This window comes from Leptonychotes weddellii, chromosome 3 (assembly GCF_054177405.1).
Source record: "Leptonychotes weddellii isolate Sample4059 chromosome 3, ASM5417740v2, whole genome shotgun sequence".
In the NCBI taxonomy this organism is placed as follows: domain Eukaryota; kingdom Metazoa; phylum Chordata; class Mammalia; order Carnivora; family Phocidae; genus Leptonychotes; species Leptonychotes weddellii.
The window spans coordinates 2,415,330-2,434,744 of record NC_138371.1 but is presented as its reverse complement, the minus strand read 5'-3'; the positions used below and the strand labels follow the sequence as shown (position 1 = coordinate 2,434,744).

General features: G+C 56.1%; 1 protein-coding gene across 2 annotated transcripts in view; it reads right to left on the bottom strand.

Moving 5' to 3' along the window:
• PER2 (period circadian regulator 2) overlaps positions 1 to 18,696 on the bottom strand; it is a 39,845-nt gene extending 21,149 nt beyond the window's left edge. The window contains exons 1-8 of one of the 2 annotated variants that reach the window (XM_081813275.1): positions 18,562 to 18,696; positions 9,286 to 9,518; positions 8,753 to 8,815; positions 7,425 to 7,576; positions 4,911 to 5,032; positions 3,934 to 4,135; positions 1,656 to 1,707; positions 677 to 819 (exon numbers count right to left, since the gene is read on the bottom strand). In XM_081813275.1, coding sequence (XP_081669401.1) covers positions 677 to 819; positions 1,656 to 1,707; positions 3,934 to 4,135; positions 4,911 to 5,032; positions 7,425 to 7,576; positions 8,753 to 8,815; positions 9,286 to 9,500 — 949 coding nt within the window. In that variant the 5' untranslated portion in view covers positions 9,501 to 9,518; positions 18,562 to 18,696. The remainder of the gene's footprint in view (positions 1 to 676; positions 820 to 1,655; positions 1,708 to 3,933; positions 4,136 to 4,910; positions 5,033 to 7,424; positions 7,577 to 8,752; positions 8,816 to 9,285; positions 9,519 to 18,561) is intronic. The other variant, XM_081813276.1, reaches the window with a different exon arrangement.
• Between the last annotated feature and the right edge of the window lie 719 nt (positions 18,697 to 19,415).

The following is a 19,415-nucleotide window of genomic DNA, read 5'->3' as shown; positions in this document are numbered from 1 at the left end:
GCTGAGTGCCTTGGGGCCCTTTGGGCTTCAGGGAAAGCCCAGATTTGGCAGGTTTTTTGGGAGGGGTGGCCTGAGAAGCTGGTAGGACCGGGGACGGACAGGTGGTGGGATAAGCCTGCTGGGATGACTGGCTTTCTACACATAGAGGAGGGGAGGAGCAGGCAGGAGCAAAGACTGGGAGTCGGGCGGCCAGCCAGCCTGCAGAAGCCAGTGTGTGTGGAGAGGATGGGGAAAGCAGTGGAAGGTAGATGGGCCGAGGTGGGGAGGGAGGGGCATGGTTTGGGTTCTGGGCAGGTGGGGGTGCCCCTGCACTCTTCCAGGCATGGGGGTGCATGGGGGTGGGAGGGGCTTGGGCACCTGGTGGTGAGGGCCATGCGCACCAACAGATGGGAGGCAGTGGCTGGGGAAGGAGGCAGGGCACCCAGGCCACGGCAACGGGCTGGTCACAGGTGGGAGATGCCGGCACCTGGACCTGGTAACAGACGCGGGGAGGAGGTTTGGCAGTGGCTGTGGGGAGGGCCAGGTGACAGAGGTGGGTGTGCGTCTAGAGGGAGAAGGAGACTCTCCCAAGGCTGGGGTTGAGGCCAGGGCTGGCAGCCTTGCTGACATTAGGTGTGAGCCAGGGGCGTCACAGAGGGACCAGACGGAGCCGGTGCCCACCTGGGCGGGCAGTTACCTTCGTAGCCCGAGTGCACTCTCTCGGCCAGCAGCACGCAGCATAGTTGGCCCCTGGCGCCCTGCGGGTCCCGCACCTTGACCAGGTAAGGCGTCATGCGGAATGGGTGGTAGCGAATCTCGTTCTCGTGGTTCTTCCCAACGCTGCGGAGGAGGGCCCAGGTTTGCAATTATGACGGAAGGAATTGACCTTTTTTGCTAGTCACCTCTCCCTCAGTAGCGGCTGTTCCCAAAGCAGACACAGAGCCAGGCTCCTCGCTCGGGGACCCGGACCTGGGTGTGCTGGCCTGGGCCTGCGATCTGGGCTCCCGCCCCGCTCGCTCAGGACAGACCGAAGAGCGAACAGCCCTGGGCAGTGGGAGGTCTTCCGGGAGCCCTTCCCTAGGGCACTTCAATCAGGAAAAGGACATTGTTTCACCGGTGAGGCCCCATCTTCTGAGAGCGCCAGGACCTGGCCAGGGGTCACTCTTGACCCTGCACCTGGACGCTCAAGCAGTCACCTTGTTTCGGGCAAAAAGCCTGCTGCTGGGGAAGCTGTGGGCTCTCCCTGGGAAAATGCACACTTGAACTAAAGGCTGCATGTGCCTTTTGGGTCCTCCCTGGGGGACATGCCTTCCCAGGGAGGGGCCCTCGGGCAGCTTCCCAGGTGACGGACACCAAGTCTAGGCTCCCCAGGCTCTTCTTGAGGAGCAGTGAAATCACCCCACTGCTGACCAGGCTGTCTTAACGCCTTGTGCACATTTTAAATCAGCTTATGGAAATGGTGTTTTCACACAGACTTTTTAGGAATATGTACGCTGCCCGGTAGGGGGTGCTCCTGCAGGGCCTCTACCCTGAAGAGCAGGGGTGCAGAGGGGCACAGGGGGTCACAGCCCAGCAGGAACTGGTTGGGGGGGCCATTCCTACATCTCCTCACAAGAGGTGCTCAGGAGAAAATGTTTGTGCCATTACCAGCTTGGGATCCCCTGTCCCAGGCTTACCTCACGCGGCAGAAGAAAGATTTCTCCTCCATGCATTCTTGAGTAAACGAATCTAAGAGAGAGAGCCCAAAGTCAGCCATCCGAGGGCACAACACAGTACAGAGTGCACTCTACTTCCCCCAAGCTACAGAGAAGCCGCAGAATCCAGAGTCAGGGCGTGAATGCATATTTACGCAAACACAAAGCGAAGCCCTTAGAGATCATTTATTACAGTTCTGACGAAAATCAAACCTATTTCATGAATGCAGCACGTACCAAATTACGGAATGCTAAAAGCTTATTGCCAGAAGTTTACCAGTTTTGGAATGGTTCACAGGCCACCACAAACACACCAACTAACTAACAATTTAACTCTGGGAGACGTACTGACTGATGGGCAGAATTTCTGCATGTAAAGCCCTAAACATTTCAACCTATGTGTTTTGGGGGATATTCAGTTCTAATAGAAGCAACTCAGGTAATTTCAAAGCTTACACCAATCTTTTTGCTAAAATATTAACCTATTTCAAAATCTGAAACACCTAGCAAAAGCATGATGTCACTTGGGCGGCGTCATCAGAGATGAGGAAATGGTGTTTTCACAATATATGATTTTTTTAAAAAGAAATCTTAGACGGTGATCCTTCACATAAAGTTTCCTCTATTCAAAAGAAGGAGGAGAAGTAGGAAATCACTAGTTAGGGAAAATGGTATAAAATTGCCGGCCTGGAAAGGCCTTGAAGAAGTCACCTGGTCCTTCTTTTTCATTCAGACAAAAATTCAGTGGCAGCCATCCCAGGCAGACGGTGCTGGCCTGTCCGAGCCGTAAACCCACGTGCGGAGTGATGTCCCTTCCACGCAGTGACCTACGGGTTCTCGTGACATGCACTGCAAGCTTTAGTGACCTGACTGTGGACAGTCCTCGGCTGGGAATTCTGGGAGAAGGCGGGCGGCTCTATATCCAAAACCAAAAGCGAGCCTCTCTTTTCGTGAGTCAGCCCTAAAGCAAACGCCCAGGCTGTTTCAGGAAGGTACAGTCAGGGAACGGTGGTGGTGGCCGTGGGCGGTGGCCGAGTGGCGGCCCAGCCGGCGGCTGACTACAAGCAGGAGGTGGAGCTGACTACACGCGGCGGAGAGGGACCCACGATCAAGGAGGTGGTGGGAGTGGGGGTGAGGTGCATGTGATGTGAGCAGAGATGCGGACCCCTGAGCCAAGGGCAAAACGGGGACCAGTTCTGGGTGATGCGGCCTCACGACTGAGGTCACGCCTGTCTGGGGTGACTCCCAGGCCCACTGTTTCCCGTCACCTCTCCTGGCTGCTGAGCGTTTCTGCCCACTCGTTCACCTTCAGCTCCGAGTGACCAGAACCCAGTGAGGGGCAGGCAGACAGATGCTGCCGGACTCACACGTCAAGAGCGGGCTTCTGCTGGCCGCCCTGCTCTCTGAAAGCATTGGGGGGTGGGTGGCTGCAGGGAAGGCCTGAGCTGGTCTGGTACCTTCTGCCAGGATCCCGCGCAACATTTCTGCTGAGACTCATCTGATCAACCTTCCCTCCTGCACCTACTTATGGGCAAGGCCTGCACTGGCCACGGTAAGAGCTCCCAGGCTTCCGGACCCCAAGTCTCCCGGTCATGTGGGAGGAGGGGGACAAGGACACGCCGCGGAGAACTGCAAGAGGCCGGCTGCCGCAGCAGGGCGACCAGGCCGGGCCCAGGAGCCAGACACGAGGCGGAGCGCGCAGTGGACGCACCGCATGGCCTGCGGCCCCAAAGCAGCAGCCGCTGGGCAGACGGGAGCCCAACGCGCCTGGAAAGCTGCTGGTTTGAGCACAGGCACAGGAGGACATCACCGTCCGCCTGCACGAAGCTGCGCGTGGCTGGGGGAGGAGCGCTCTCCCGGTCACCCCGATGTCAGCGCAGCCGAAGCGGGGCCTGGCCTCCGCCCGCCCGCCTTCCCCGCGCTCCGTGGGCTCACGCCCGACGCCAGCGTCTCACGACAGCCTTGTTTCTAAAATGCCTAACGTTTCTTAAAGTCTTCTGAAACGGGTTTCCCTCTGAAATTTGTGAAAAGACTACTCTTCTCAGTTTATCCTGAACAAGCAGCTTTCCGTCTCTGGGCTGGGTCAGCCGTGGGGCAGGGGTGCCGGCCGGGCTCCGGCAGAGGGCAGCTGGGCTGCGCCCCGCACCGGGGGTGGGCCAGCCCGGCCCCCCGCCCTGGGAAGGCAGCAGCCCCCACGATCCCCCCGCCGCGGGCGCACACGCCCAGGCAGCCCTGCTCGGCCACCGCCCCAGGCCCTCACCTGCTCCTCCGCACGCGCTCCAGGGCGGGAGTCTGTAAGGCGTGGTGGAGGCGTGGAACACGCGGACGTCGTGGGGCGCCAGGAACTCCACGAACCTGGCGCCATAGAAGACATCCCTTTTACAGTGAAACACGGAGGCAACTTGGTCAGAGATGTACAGGATTTTCCCGGTGACCAGGGACACGGCGGCCGCAAACATACCCTGGAAGGAAGCAGCAGCTGCGTGAGGACAGCCTGCCCCTCCCTGAGGGGCACAGATTTTGGGGGAGGCCTCTGGGCCCCCTCCTCCAGCCCCCTCCTCTCACCTGGGCCAGCAGCCATAAACCTCTGCCAGCCCATCGCTCTCCCAGGGCACGCAGGGTGGGGGTGGGGGCTGGGGGTGCCGCCCGGGTCCTGCCCTGCCAGCTAGCGGCCTGAGCCCTGGCCCAGAGCTCCCAGGGGGTTCAGCTGCAGCAGGGGTGCTGGAGGAAGGAGATGGGAGGGATCAGGGAGCCCCACTCTGCAGACCAGTTTTGCCACGATTCCAGTAGGTCTGGGTCCCCACCTGCCCTGTGTCTGCTCTCTGAGAAGTAGGGGCACAGGGGAAGGGACAACTCGCTTCCCTTCCCCTAGAACTCCAAGGGTGCCCCACCCTTATGGGGTGCTTAAAAATGAACAAGCTTTGGAGTCTCACGAGCTGAGTTCAAATCCCAGGCCCCTGCCCCCCCCCAAAGTGAGCCTAAGGTCACCTGGTCACTGCTCGGTCAAGGTGGGGCTCGCTCCTACACACGCAAAGTTTGGGGGTAGATTGGCCATGAGAGAGGGAAGTCTCATGGAAAACAGCAGGAGTCTGCAACACAACTGCTCCGTGTGAATCACGGACTTTACGCTGTTGTTTTAAGGTAGGAGCTTCCGGAAATTCCAAACGCTGTTGCTATAAAGCCACCGGCTGAAGGTGAGCTTTCTGGGGGAAGATGTCACTCGTGTCAGACACTCACTGCGTTCTTCACAATGAACTCGGACGTGACACTCTCAATCTCTTCTATGGTGTAAGAGGGCACGTTGGCTCTGCAGGGGTGGTTCTCACTGGACATGAGCAGCTGGTAATACTCCTCGTTGGCTGCAGGAGAGACCAAGGCGGCGCATGAAAACGGCCCCACCTCCCTGTGCTGGGGGCTCTACTCTTGTCATGAGAAAGGGGGCTATGCACACTATCCTCCTGGGATGCCCAGAGAACGGAACAGAGAAATGTGAAGACAAAGCAAATGGAAGTCTGTTTTAGTTTTCCTGAAAAATCCGAAGACCTCTGATTACAGAACTTTTTAAATGGTAAGTACCCATTATTTTAAATAATATGGGCACGGAGTTCCACCTAACCCTCACTTTGCCCACAAGGTCTTTAATCACGACACAACGCTGATGTTTCCTCTTGGGAAACCTGCTCCTCGGGGGTGTGGCGACACTCCCATCCAGACAGAGCCCCCTGCTCAAAAACACGAGGCGTGAGAAACCACACTGCAGCAGACTGCTCCCGACAGAGCCTGCGGCCGGTGCCCCTCATCCCTGGACATACAGCTTTTGAGGGCAGACTATCACGGGGCTGCTCCCCCGGCACCTAAGGCTGGGGGCAGTCCCCAGGGAGGGGTGCTGGCAGACCCGCCCTTCAGAGAACCTCCTCCCCCTGCAGCTTGTGAGCATCCTTGGGTGGGCTGGCAGGGCACGGTGTCTGTTTCTACTGTATTCCCCTCACCAAACAGATATAGCCTTAGACAGGAGCCTGCAGAGAAACCTGGGCCTGCAGAGGGCACCCAGAAGGCCAGCGCACACCAGCACACAGCAGAGCCCAGCCCTCCATGCTTGGCGCAAGCTCTCCCCACCAGACTCCACCGGGCAGGCAAAGTCGCCCTTCTGACAAACGCTGTCCATGCTTCGTATCCATCATTATTAGTGAGAAGCCCTGCCCTGCCTGTAAGCTTGAGAGTAACTGATGATCACAGAATAAAGCCCACTGTTGGACTCTATCTCAGCCTTCACAACTGTCCTGCTTTTACCCATGTTTCCAATGTGTGGAGTCCACTGGGACCCCAGTGTGCGTGTAACGCACATACCCGGGTAAAGTAGGTAGAGCAGGGGTGGGGTTCCCACACTTGCTGGGAAAGGACACCTCCCTCGTCTGCCCTAACGAGATGCTGGCCTGGCTTCTGTCTCTGCTTGCTGGTCAGAAGGGACCAAAACAGCTAAGAAATTCCTCAAAGTGCAGGAGGGGGTGGTTTCCCGTGTAATGAGAAAGGATTCACCTGAGTGTTCGCTGCTGTAAGATCAGGAATGCACATGTGGATACTCCCTCCAAGCTTCCTGCTGCTTCCTCTGACACACTGGAGGAAACTTAAAAACTCTCAAAGCTCACATCCCCATTCCCAGCAACAGACCAAAAGGCAAGGCTGCACGGAACATTCTGACTGCCTAGAGCTAAAGCATCCTGAGATGACCCCAAATGCAGGGGTCACGACCCAAGCCCCCAGGGATGGGTGTCTGCAGAAGAGTTCACCCAGCAGTCACTAGAAATGCTGGTACCTCCTCCACGGCTGTGTGTTCCTACCTGTCCTAGAGTCAGAGGCACCTGCAGTTACCTGAGACCCAGGAGATCGGGAGGGGGGCGCAGAGCACCTGCTCAGTGGGAGTCCAGCTGCAGCAACAAGTGAAGGAAGGAAGACTCGGAGTTTATTGGAATGTCAAGCATCTGAGCCTGATGATGCAAATATGTTGGAAACTGCAGTGTTTGTTCATAGACTCCTGCACTGCATCTACGAAGACTTCTGCACACGTGTTCTCAGGTGAAAGCCTTAGACTACGGACAGTCCTAAAAGCTCTTACATATTCTGTCACCTAATAATACGGCCCAAGCATGCCCACAAATGGGAACAGAATGTGGCCCGTGGAGGTCTTGCTAGTGATGGAAGTGCCCCAGTGATGGAAGGAGGCGCTCTGCATGGCTTCCTGGTTGGAAGACAACCTCGATGGAAATTCACGCCTTTCTAGACAAACAAGAAACGGACTGCCCAAGGTCTTAAATGCAGGAGCGCTAAAGTATTGTCCTGTAAGGATAAGATCTGGCAACAGCCTCCTTGGTATCTCCTCTTGTTATTTTTCAAAGGAGCGACCAGCCCTCAGCTCAACACTATGGGATGTTTTGCTTAAATTCCGTGCCAAGCTGCTCACACAGTTCAGTGAACTCCAGTTCAACTCCGGCCTGAGCCTGGAGGATGCTGGGCTCTCCTGACCATGACCTGACCCCAGCCCAGAGCACAAAACCTTTACGCCATAAATACATTCCTTTTTATCAGCTGGTTTTCTACCTGTTTTTTTTTTTTTTTTCCAGAAGTACAGTAGAAAAGTTGTAAAGAATTAAGCCTTCTAGAATTTCCTCCTGCAATTTCTGGGGTGGGTTTTAGAAAGTTGACACAATCCAAGTTATTTCTACAAGTTCGGAACAAATACATAGGCCGACGTACCTTTCACCTGCTTCACACTCCTTAGCGCGTACTTCAAGGTGGCCAGCATGCTGGCTTTCCCCTTGGCCTTCTTGTCTACTGGCAGGTGGACCTTCAGCTCCTTCAGCGTTTTTATCAGCTCCTTGTGCGCATCTGCTTTGGTGGACCGCTCGCTGTTACAGCATTAAAGAAAGAGGCGATCACACGTTAGCTTCCTGACTCCTCCTTCCTGAGCCTCTAGTCCTGCTTCTCAACCAGGCCACTAGGACGTCTCGGTCTGTGTGGTTCTCTGTGGAGCACTGCGGGACATGTAGCATCCTTGGCCTTCTCCCCACCAGAGGCCAGAAGCACCCTCGCCAAGTGTGGCAACCAAAGATGTCTCCTGATGCTGCTACACATCTCCTGTGGGGAGACGGAATGCTCCAGCTGAGAACCACTGCGCTCGCCCAACTGAGGGCTGCAGAAGTCCCTCCCCTGGGCTCTCTGCACCCCAGGCTGGAGCTGGGCTTTGCCCCTCAGGGCTGGGCCTTCCTGCCCTGTGTCAGACAGAAAAGGATCGAGTGATGGAGATGAGAGAGGACAGCAAACTGGTTTCCTGTGGCCGGAACGTGAATGAGGAACACGGCAAGACCTCAGACAGGAAAGACTTGTAAGGAGGAGCTCTCAACTTAAGGGTACAGAGATGGGAAGAAGATAAAACAGCTGGGCCCTTCCTGTTTAGAGCAGAGGGTGCAGAAAGAATGCTGGAAATCAGGTGTCAGGATGAGACAGCCAGGTGCCCACGCACCCAGGCCTGAGAGCTGGAGTTTGCTCCTGTGGTGATACGAAAATGTCTGTGGGGGCCCCTGGGGGGATCAGTCGGTTAAGCATCTGCCTTTGGCTCAGGTCATGATCCCGGGGTCCTGGGATCGAGCCCCGAGTCAGGCTCCCTGGGAGCCTGCTTCTCCCTCTGCCTCTGGCCCTCCCCCTGCTCATGCTCTCTCTCTCCCTCTCAAATAAATAAAATCTTTTTAAAAAAGAGAAAGAAAAAATGTCTGTGGATGTGAAATTAAGGATACCTTTGTTACCAACACCTAAAAAGGGGGAGGAACGTTCCAGATGAACATGTCTAGGATGCAGACAAGGCCTGCGCAGATGGGGCTGGAGGGGCTCCAGATCCGGGGCATCATAAGGGGCCCTGAGCAGCTGGTGTCTGAGCGGGCAGGGCCGGCTCACAACCGAGACAGCTGCGCGGACTGACAGGTTCTAGCGGAGGCTTGCAAAATGTCACATCACCCCAAAACTAACCTCCAGTAACAAGTCTCCATTTCTCTGAGACCGTAAATCAAGGGACGTGTGACCGGCCTTACCTGCAGCCGCTTGCAGACATGCTGTGTTCGGACTTGGCCATCATGAGGCCAAAGGCATCGGGACTGTGAGCACGAGAAATAAAGGCCAGACTCAGAGGGCTGCATGTTCCAACCATCCCCTCATCCAACCAGGGACAACAATCCAGATTATCCCACACGTAGTAAGACAATTACGAAAAATATAAGGTTAAGATAAAGCCGGAGCATAAAACTTTCAAGTTTTAGGGACCGGGAGAAGGACTGACAGAGCAGGTTCATTTTGTATAGACCCCGGCTCCTAGCGGGGCCACGGGCTTGTCTGCTCCCGAGATCTTGCTATACTCACTCGGTATCTATCTATCGGCAATCAGAGAGTCAACATCAACAGCGGCATCGTTATAGTAAATTTTAGTTCTCAGTTAATGAGATTTTTTTTAAGTGTTGAAAAACAGCGGAATCAAGATTTAAAGACCGCAAAAGCTATCAAACAACGGGATGAGATGCTGAGAAAACAGACAAGCGGCCAGCCTCAGCCGTCCGAGGGCCGCACCTACCCCGGGGGGATGACGGACGGCCCCACCAGCATCCCCAGCTCCTCGCCGCCCCGCGCATCCCGCCCCGGGGAGCGGTTCTCGTTGGTTTCGTTTCCGCTAGAGCCGCCGCTCATGTGCACGTCCTCCTGGAGAGGGGCTCCACGGGGCTCCTCGGGCTCCTCGGGCTCCTGGGCGGGGTGACCGTGGCTGGGCGGGTACTCGGCGTATCTGTTCATGTTGGCTCCACAACGAAGCTGGGAAAGAGAGAAACGTCGTCAGGCCTTGGCGAGTGCAGGGGGTCCCACAGCCACCATGTGGGATGTGTGCTGGGATCTGTTTCCACGTTAGGGTCTGTACCAGTCAGGGTCAGTCGCGGTATTCTTTGTTCTTCCTCACTGAGCTCCTAGCTGCCATGAATTAGGAAGGCAGGTGAATCCCGCGGCCATAGCCCCCAGGCATCACACCTCTGATGGCCTAGTCGGAGGTGACAAGAGCATCAGTGGGCACCTCCCAGCACGTGGGGAGCCTTGGGGAAAACACAGATTCCCACTGAATGGCTGGCAGGGCCTAGGAACATGCATTTTACAAATCTCCCCAGGTGATGGGGAGGTCTTCCCCCCATCATGAGCTGCAGGAGACCCCAAATGCAGGCTGTATGCAGGGGGAACCCCAAGACCAGGCTGCGGGCAGGGGAGACTTCAGGGAGAGAGGAGGCTGTGAAGCAGGCATTGCCTATGAAGAGGGCCGAGTGGGTGGGAGCCCTGACAGCAGCATGGGGTGGTGCTAGTGGGGAGCAGGGGGTGGGGGCAGCACCAGGCCAGTACCAGATGAATGAACTTTGTTGCATTTGGACAGGTCGTCACCACTGTGCTACGTAGAAACTTTAACTTTGGTGTTTAGGGGCAAGAGGGTGGAGAGGGGCTGAAGTCAGAGCCATACCAGCCCCAAGGCTTCTGCAATAATTCCGGGAGACAACCATGGGGATAAGCAGACAGGGAGTATGCAAGGTGGGAGGGGTTCACCCAGGAGCCTAAGGGTGGGGAGAGAGATGTCCCCGGGAGAGGAGGACCCAGGATGGTGTCTCCTCAGGGTCCCAGCTCGAAGCAAAAGATGTCTGGGCCTGGAAGCTAGGCAGGTGTGGGAGGGGGGAAGCTGTTATCACCCTGGTCCTGGAGGGCAGGAAGAAGGGTTACTGAAACCAAACGAACCCAGACAACCTGCAATTTGGGGGAACAGAGCTGGGGGGGCGTAAACCCTTGGCTTCTCTCTCCTCCTGACCTCAGTGGTCAGGAAGCCAGAAAGCAAGGGGACCCACTGGCTCAGTCCTGGAAGGCCAGCCTTGGGCACTGAGCAGGGGACAGAAGATCGGAGGGCCCAGCAGCAGTGCCCTGACTGAGCTGTCTCCAGGGGCAGAACGTGCTCCACAGCTTCCGTGTGCTCTGAGAAACAGACCAGACACCTGGTTGATGCCAACAACCACACACACTCACTGTTCCACGTAACCCTTGTGATCACTGACCACTGGATACCACATAGCATACCACTGTCCGCTCTAGCCTGCGAATGAGGAAACAGGTCAGTGGCCACACAAGGCAGGTGACAGCCCTGGATCCTGCGCCTGCCTGCTCCTGAAGATGGGGACCCCTGGAGAATCCAACCACACTACTCTCTGGAAAACAACAGGTCGCAGTAGACCTTGTCTTGTTCATGAGCCAACAAACGGGAAAAAGCCAACACGAGTCCCCTGAAAAGATGTGCAGCAAAGACCAGAGGGACACGCCTGCATGGCATGGGGGACCAGCAGACTTGGGACAGCACTTACTCCGTAGCACAAATAAAAATCGAGAAATGGGGGATTCAAGGAAACAAGTAATGAAGGATGAGCTGAAGCCACAGAGTGAGATGAAAATGCCACCTTCGAGTAAAGAATCAGGAAGACCAAGTCCAGAGTCAGAAACGAAGAAGATGACCTCAGAAATGCGGAGGAGGAGTGCAAGGAACTTTGAGAAGCACCAAGGGAAAGAGCAATGACATCAGAGCCGTGTTTTTACCCGCGGGTAATAGCTCTTTCTGGAAGAGACACCACAACAGTGAAACAGAGACTCTCATGAAAGATACCCACCAAGAAAACCATCCTGGCCAAAGAGATTTGCAACCGCCAGTCGAAGGACTCCTTGAACAGCACACAAAGGTACGTGAAGATCCAAGCCTAGAGATGTCCCGATGTAAAATGATATTTTCAAGGGGAAAAAAAAACTCTACCCACATCCAAACAGGAAAAACAAACAGGTTACCTACAAAGGATGGGAAGTCACTGAGTCCTGAGCAGAAGATACAGTCCACAGAGGTGATACGCGGAAGACAGTCTCCACAGCTGTGGTCAAAGGGAGCAAATCTCAGTGGAGCATACCTGCTCATCACGGCTTTAGAGAGCAGCATGTTACCAGGGTCCTGACTCACAGAGAACCCAAAACCCCAGAACAGCAAAACACCTGACCAAAGTCAGGAACAAAACAAGCAAGTCTACTCCTCAGTCTTCATTTTGCTGGATTGCTTGTTTGTTTTTTTTAACATTTCAGGGATGTTCTAGCTGACTCAGTGAGAGCACGGAAAATGCTCACGTTTGGAAAGAAAGAGACCAAAGACTAAGAATGGGCTGTTCCCACAAAGGAAAAAACCAAAGATCCATAAACCTGGAGAGATGTCCAACCTCATTACTCGTGAGGAAAACGCCAAGAATGAGGTCACCGAAAATTAACAGGACTGACGGCATCCACTGTCCACAGGGTGGGGGACTTCGTGTGTTGTGGTCACTAACGGTCTTTCTGGACGGGACTCTGGGCATGTCCAGGACCATTTAGAATCTTCACCCTTCCCCCTGCTAGGAGGCCCCTCCACTCCCCAGGAATGCCTGTAAGTGCGTACAAAGACCCATGAACGTGGTGTATGGAGTAACAGAACTACCAAAGGACCATCTGCAGGGAGGCTACTGGCATCCCATCTCAGGCACCCTATCCACCATGGGCACCCTGGCCAGCCTCGACTTCCAAACGGGGCCTGTGCCTCACCTGGCCCCACCCCAGTCCTCCGCTCCGCCTGGCTCAGAACACAGCCCCAGTCTGCACGAGGGTCTACAGCTCTACGAGGCCTCCCTGGCTGCCTCCTGAGAATCTCCTGCTGTGGCCTGCCTCCTCGGCCCTGACACTGAGCTCCAACCCCAGGGACTTTGCACTTGCTGCTCCGTGGTGCCCACGGGACTCATCCTGCAGACAGCTTGTCCATCCTGCACAAACAGCACTGACTTCTCCCCTACCTGCCCCCACATCCCTCGCCTGGCTTCCTGTCCTCCATGGTGCTGACCGCTGGACTCCACCTGATCTGCTGGAGCTTTAGTTGTCCTCTGCGGTATCCCCAGAGCCCAGCACGTATGGTTAACGACATAAAGCCTGGGACATCTGTGCTAGGGGATACTAAGTACCTACTAAAGACAGGGAGACAAGACACATTGATAGAGGGAGCTTCTAGGACACAAAGGAACAAGTTATGGAACAATAAAGAACAACAACAGTGGGACAGACAGCATATAGGCAGGGCTGGACACCGTCTTCTGTTGATTAGCTCACTCCTTCAGCACATGGCGCTTCGGGCTGGTGGACGTCAGAGAATGGGACGGACGTCCTTCCTGCCCTTCTGAGCTTACGTTCCAGTGGGGAAAACAGATCATCCACAAGGGAATGGCATAGACAGTAGAAGAATGCTAAGCGCCACGGGGAAAGCAACAGAGCAGGGGATGAGGAGTGTTGTGCGGGCGAGGCTGAGAGCGCCGCCAGAGAAGGCGAGCGTACGGGCACCATCTGACCTTGTGCCTGAGCCCCCGTGTGTGGTGCTGATTCACAGCCCCTTGACCTCACTCTCCTGCAGGTCTGCAGCCACGGCTGGGTATACACTGACCTGCTCCTCACGGCTTCACACCTGAGGCAGCCCGGAGGCTCTGGCCGTGCTGGCCACGCATGGCCTTAGATGAAGCCTGGCACGATGGGGGTGGGCCCTTGCCTCCCCAGCTGCTGCCAAAGGGCCCAGTGAAGCAACTGGCCCGGAGGGAGAACACACTCTCCTGGGGTGAACTCTGGCCATGGGGGATGGGAGAGAGGACAGGTCAGCAGGTAAATCCACCCCTCCATCCCTCCCTGGGATGGATTTCGGAAGCTCTTCTTTCTATCCTTCCTTCTTTGTCCTTGTCTTTTCTGATGAGCTTTTTGATGAGGCCCCCATGGGCTGAGAGACCATCCTGCATCCCAGCCTTCTCTACTTGCCTATTCCCTCATTCTTGCTGCCTGAGACTGCACCTCCCAGTGAAATGCTAGCCATAAGTGTCAGCCCAGACTCTGCTTTTAAGAGAACCCAAGCGAAGACAAACAAGAGAATGAAAGAGTGGGCCAGGAAGGTGCTGGACGAAGAATATTCTAGGCTGGGCGGGGCGGGGGGGGGCAAGAACAAAGGTCCTGAGGCAGGGGCATTTGAGGAAGATGGACCAGTCTGGAGCAGAGTGGGCAAGGCAGAGGAGGGTGATATGGGGCACCTCACAGGGGCAGAGGCAGGACTCTGGCTTTATTCTAAGTGAGAGGGGAAACTGAGTTCTGTGCAACAAGATCCGACTTAAAACTCTAACAGGGTTATGGGGTGGAGACAAGGTGGAAGCAAGGAGACCTCTTAGGGGTCTCCAGTTCAGTAGAGTTGCCAAGGGGCTGCCCCGAGGGGGGCGAGGGCATTCTCTCCCTCTCCAGTACCCTGCACATCAGCCATGTCATCCCACAGCCCTCCCCAGACAAGCAGCCTCTGTGAGTGAGATGTGAAGGCTGAGGGGTTACGTAGCCGCCCTGGATGGGAAGGGCACCAGCGGGCTCCACTGCTTCCTGGCCCTGCGATCTCGGGCAAGTCCCTGAGCCTCCTGTGCCTTGTTTCCTCCTCTAGCGAGGTGGCAGCACCCGTATCTCTTGGGGGTTGCCGGGAGAGCTCAGTGACAGTCTGTGCCAAGTGTCTGGAATGCAGTCATGGCCAACAAAGGCTGAGCTTTTATCATCACTGCCAATCACTACAGAAAAACAGATGGGGTAACAAAATAATTCTTTTAAAGAAGATATTTCACTGCCACCAGAGCTGTCTCTGGCTTGTGTTTAAAGGACAAGGAGCTCAGCTAGCCACCCCCAACTCAGGCAATAAAGACATTCCCTGGAAGGAGGCATCGCACACTTTGCTTCCATGCACGCCCCAGGGGCTTGTCTGTCAGCTCCTCAGAGAACTCCCAGCTTTACCACCCTCCCGGACCCTGGGAGCAAGTCTGAGTAGGATTCGTGGAATAGAAGTCACGAGATTACCTTAGGCAGAAGATAAATCTTTGCAAAGAGGGCCAGACAAGCATGGCAGAAATGTGAAACAACAAACCAGCCAAACCACCTGAAACTTCATCATTCCAGAAACTGCATCGCTCAGCACCACTGGCTCTAATGGACCGACCTTATTTTGCCAAGTTGACAAAACCAACTTGCTCATCAGAGCAGGCTTTGCCTCCTGCCTTCCACAAAGGTTTATGGAGCAGCGGCTTGTGCCCGCACTGCCAGGACCCCGGGGATCCCTGGGCAAACCTGTTTCCACCCCCGGGAAGAGGTGCTCATAGTCTGGGGTGCCAGGGGCCCCAGAAAGGAAAGGACAGCCAGGCTGAAAAGGGGGCTGCTCGGGAAGCTGGGGTGCACCTGTCCCTAGAGTCCCCTTGCTGCCCCCTGGGCAGACGTCCGCCCTCTGGCTCTGCCCCAGAGAATGGGCAGACTGAAGGGAGGGAGCTAAGCTTGGACCCTGCTGCTGGTCATGTGACCACGCCTTACTAGTGAGGGTTGCCTTGACTGGACAGAGGAACATTTAGAAAGTACAGTCCACAATGAGATCACAGTCTGGGGTGGGCCTCCCAATGATACAGGAGGGGGAGGAAGTGGGAGGGGGCATGGAAGGAGAGGGGCTGAGAGCCAGCTCGTTAAAGCCGGCTGATGAGTTCATAAGGGTTCATTATGCCATGCTCTCTACTTTCACATGTATTCATAGTTTCCATGATCAATAGTGGAAAACACTGGGAATGAAAGCACAGCCTGGTCCTCAGTTCCACCCTCCACTACCACCGCCAGGACTCCGGGACAGGTGAGGGCTTCTCACGCTCAATGCCCGTGACCCGAAGGGGGATTTACCACATTTCTTTGTGGAAATCAGAAGTCGGTACATGTGTGGTTCAATTGCTTGAGGTGATCAATTTTTTGAAACAGAAGTATAAGATCCAGAGAAGTCTTCAATCGATCTATGCCCACAAATTGAGTACACTGGTGTACCTAGCATCCAGCTGGGGAGGCAGAACCCTACCAGTCCCCGAGGCCTCTGGTGGCCCTCCAGCCATCATGCACCCCCAGGGTCACCACCAGCCTGACTTCTGACAGGCTGGTGAATTCTGTCTGTTTTCACACTTTACAAAACAGGGCTCCATAGTCTGGACTCTGTGTCTCAGAGCCCATGGTATTTTACAGCCCCAAATATTGTAACGTGTTTGCTCCTTCCTGGTAGGAGCCAATTCCCTGAGGCCAGCCTGCTGTAATCTGGAGAAAATGTTCGTCCTGCTAAATAAACACCCGCGCTCTCCATGGCAACAGCTGGGTAACTGAGGAAAACGCCGTCCAAATATGGAAGGGAAGAAGGCAGGAGAGATGCATGTCTCGGCCTCACTAAGACTCCTTTGGATTCTCTCAACTCTGTTTCCAAAGCCTCAAATACGCATAAGCGTGAGATTTCAAACAGCGATAAGGCAAAAACGTCAGCTTCCTGGCTTCAGCATCTAGGGAAGGAGCTACTCTGAGTGCCCGTGAACAGCTAAGCTGTTCCCACTATTCCCTGTCGCCCAGCAGGAGCCCCCGGAGCCCCCAGGGTCACTCAGGACTGGCACACCCTCCACGGCTGCCTGCCTTGATAATGCCCGTGACTGGTCCTCGCTGCCTGCTCACCTACTGCTTCTGATTCCCTCTAGACTAGGAAGCACAGTAACAAGCTTGTTACAGACGTGGGGCTTAGAGAGTTCAAACCACAGGCTAAAAAAGTAGCTCAGGGGGCAGAGGCTCCTGTCCAGACACCCCTGACTCTCTGCTGGGTCTGCAGGTGGGCCAGCTTCCCAGGGGGCGGGGGCACAGAGCAGATGCACAGTGGAGGGGTTATGTGTCTCCTCTTGGTTTTGCCCATGAAGGCAGTTTTCAGCGTCCCTCTCTTCTTTTGACTAAATGCCGAGAGGTCCTGCCAGCCACTCAGTGACCCAACAGAGCCTGTGGTTGCTGAGGCCCGGTGAAGTTACATCACCACTTAAAAAAAGAGCCACGCCCACCAGTATTTTTCTGAAAGTTGAGTGTGTGCATGAGAAACAGCATAAATGAGGGGAACCTTTGCTGCTTCCTTCGAAACATGGCAGATGTACCTCACAGGGGAACATCATGTGACCTAAAGTCACATCAGACACCTCTGTCCCCTGTGCAGGGGCCTGAGGAAATCATCCATAGAGTAACCAGAATCCAAAAAGTCCCGGGAGATTGCCCAATCTGAGCCCTGCCGTGCAGACGAGGAAACTGAGGCCCAGAGGGGTGGCTGAGTCACCCCTCTCTGCCCAGCACCCCAGCCTCCACAGAAAGCCAGGCTGCATTAGTTCTGTACCGGTGAATCACACCAAGATGCCAGTGACAGATAACTGTGGACACCCACAGTGCCATCCCGGCGCTGGCATATCACAGAGCTTCCACTTAAGAAAAGAGGAGCCCCTTTCCTCATTCTACTCATACATCTTACAAGAAGTGATTAACCTTGTATGCAAGAACTCAAATTTCCAGTTAAAGCCCTCAGATAGAGCCCTGTTCATTCTCAGCCAAACCCAGCCCGGGGCAAGAAACCCCAAATGGGGCTAGAGGGTGGGGTGTCTCCCCTTTGCAGCCAGGGAGCAGACAGTGGCCCCCAGTATCAGACACGGGAGGTGAGCAGAATTCATCGAGGGGCTTCTACCATGGTGCTGGGGTTCTTGACATTTGGGGGACCTGGGGCTCCTCCCCCAAATTCTAGCCCACTCAGATTCAGCACCCAATTGCAGGCTTTTGCAGAACCTCTGAAGCTCATCCTGACCCAGATCAAGACCCACAGGATGATGGAAGGACCTTGGAGACAACCAGGGCCTGGGCCTGGTCCTGCCATAGTGTATGCCCAGCAGGTATCAGGGCCTCAGTTTCCTAATCTGTCAAGCCAAGGTATTACCCTGGATGATTTCCAGGGTACCTTCTGGCTCTGTTGTATGAATCAGCTTTCCAAACTGCTTTCTTTTGTGTAGGTTACAGAAACTCTGGCAACCGGGTTCTCATCCCTTACCTGGCCTTCCTGGAGCACTTAAGCAGGCCACTACCCGCCCCTGGTCCATGTCTGGGCCTTGGCAGTCAAGGTACATCCTCAAAAGATGGTGTGATTACTGCATCACAAAGTGGGACCCCCTTCTACTCAGTCTGGGGTGAGGGAATAAATACAGGGAGGTCCAGGGGAGGCAAAGGGGGTGAACCTTGGGTGGGACCTCCCTGCCCACAGGGTTCTAGGCCTGGCTTGGAACAGGAACTTTCTTGTCTCTCTGCTCACCCAGTCCACAGGACCCGTGGGGCTGTCCGGGTAACGCTCCTAGACCAGTGCCCATCAATGGCCCTTCCCCAGCCTGAGACTTGGCTCTCTGGCCTCAGAGCAGGAAACCAGCTCCCCAAGGGGTCCTGCATCTTCCCAGGGACAGTTGCACTGAACCTCAGTTGCCTTAGTCTTCCCGGACCCTCTCCCCATGGGGCGCAGGGAGGAGTGGGAGGGTCCAAAGAAAATCATCTAGAGAAGGACAGTCCCGTGTGGTAGTCACTCAGTAGCTCCATGACCTTACACAAGTTACCTAACCTCTCTGGACCTCAGTTTCTCCATCTGTAAAATGTGGGTAACAGTACTCACCCCACCCACCCCCCAGGCCGGTTTTAAGCGGAGAAGGAGTCACATGGCAGACAACTCTGGGATCACGCCTCAGTGGGCTGCAGGAGCCGCCGCCTCCCGCCGGGAGCCCGTCCGCCGGACCCCAAGACCGCCCGGCCCAAGGCCCACCCGGGCGGTTACGTAACCAGCCAGCCGGGCTGCCGGACCTCAGCCGGCGCCCCAGCCTGGCGCCCGCCGGCCCGTGTGCCCACCCCGCGCGCCCGCCGCGCTGCGCTGCGCCCTCACCGAGCCGCGTCCCCTCCGGTCCGCGCGTCCGTCCGCGCGTCCGTCCGTCCACCCCACCGCCGCCGCTGCCAGCCGCCCGTAGCCCGCAGCGCCGCCGCCGCTGTCACATAGTGGAAAACGTGACTGCGCGCGCCGTGCCCGCCCCCGGCTGCCGCTATTGGCCGAAGCGCAGCCTCATCTGCATACTGGGGGGGCCGGGCCTGCGAGCACCGCGTGTCCATTGGCTGCAGCGCCCGTCGCTCTCTTTACATAAGACGCACATGGAATTCCATGTTCACCGCGTCGGTTCCTCAATGAAGACGCGAAGCGCTCGTACCCCCTCCTCGTCCTCCCGCGTGGTCCCTTCCACTTCCGGCTTCGGCACCTTCCATTCAAGACTGCCGGCGTCCGCGGGCTTCGGGAGCGCCGAGTGGCGCGTACCACCGCGGGCCCGGGGGAGCTGGGCGCGGGCGGGGACCGGCTCCGGGGCACCTCGGTCCCGCTGGCCGGGCACCGAACGCTCGCTGAGGCCCAGGCCCTGGAAGGCTGCCACCTTCGGCAACGGGCCCGAGGCGCGCCCCCGCGAGAAACTCCCTGCGGACCTCTTTCATTCACTCATTACCATTCATTCATTTACTCACTCCCATTCATTCTCCACTGGGCGCTGAAGCTGCCCGGGGACCGAGCCGAGGCCGCGGGGCAGGAGCGCCCGGTGCAAGTCCAGCGGGCCTCCGAGCTCCACGCTCGTTCCACATCTGCCGGGACGGTCAGCTTCCAAGTGGCCTTTCTTCTTTTTGAGATCACGTGTCGCAGTTTTTGATTCAGCAAATAGGGTCATTTTTACCAGGAGGAGGTGCAAAAGAAATAAATGAGGT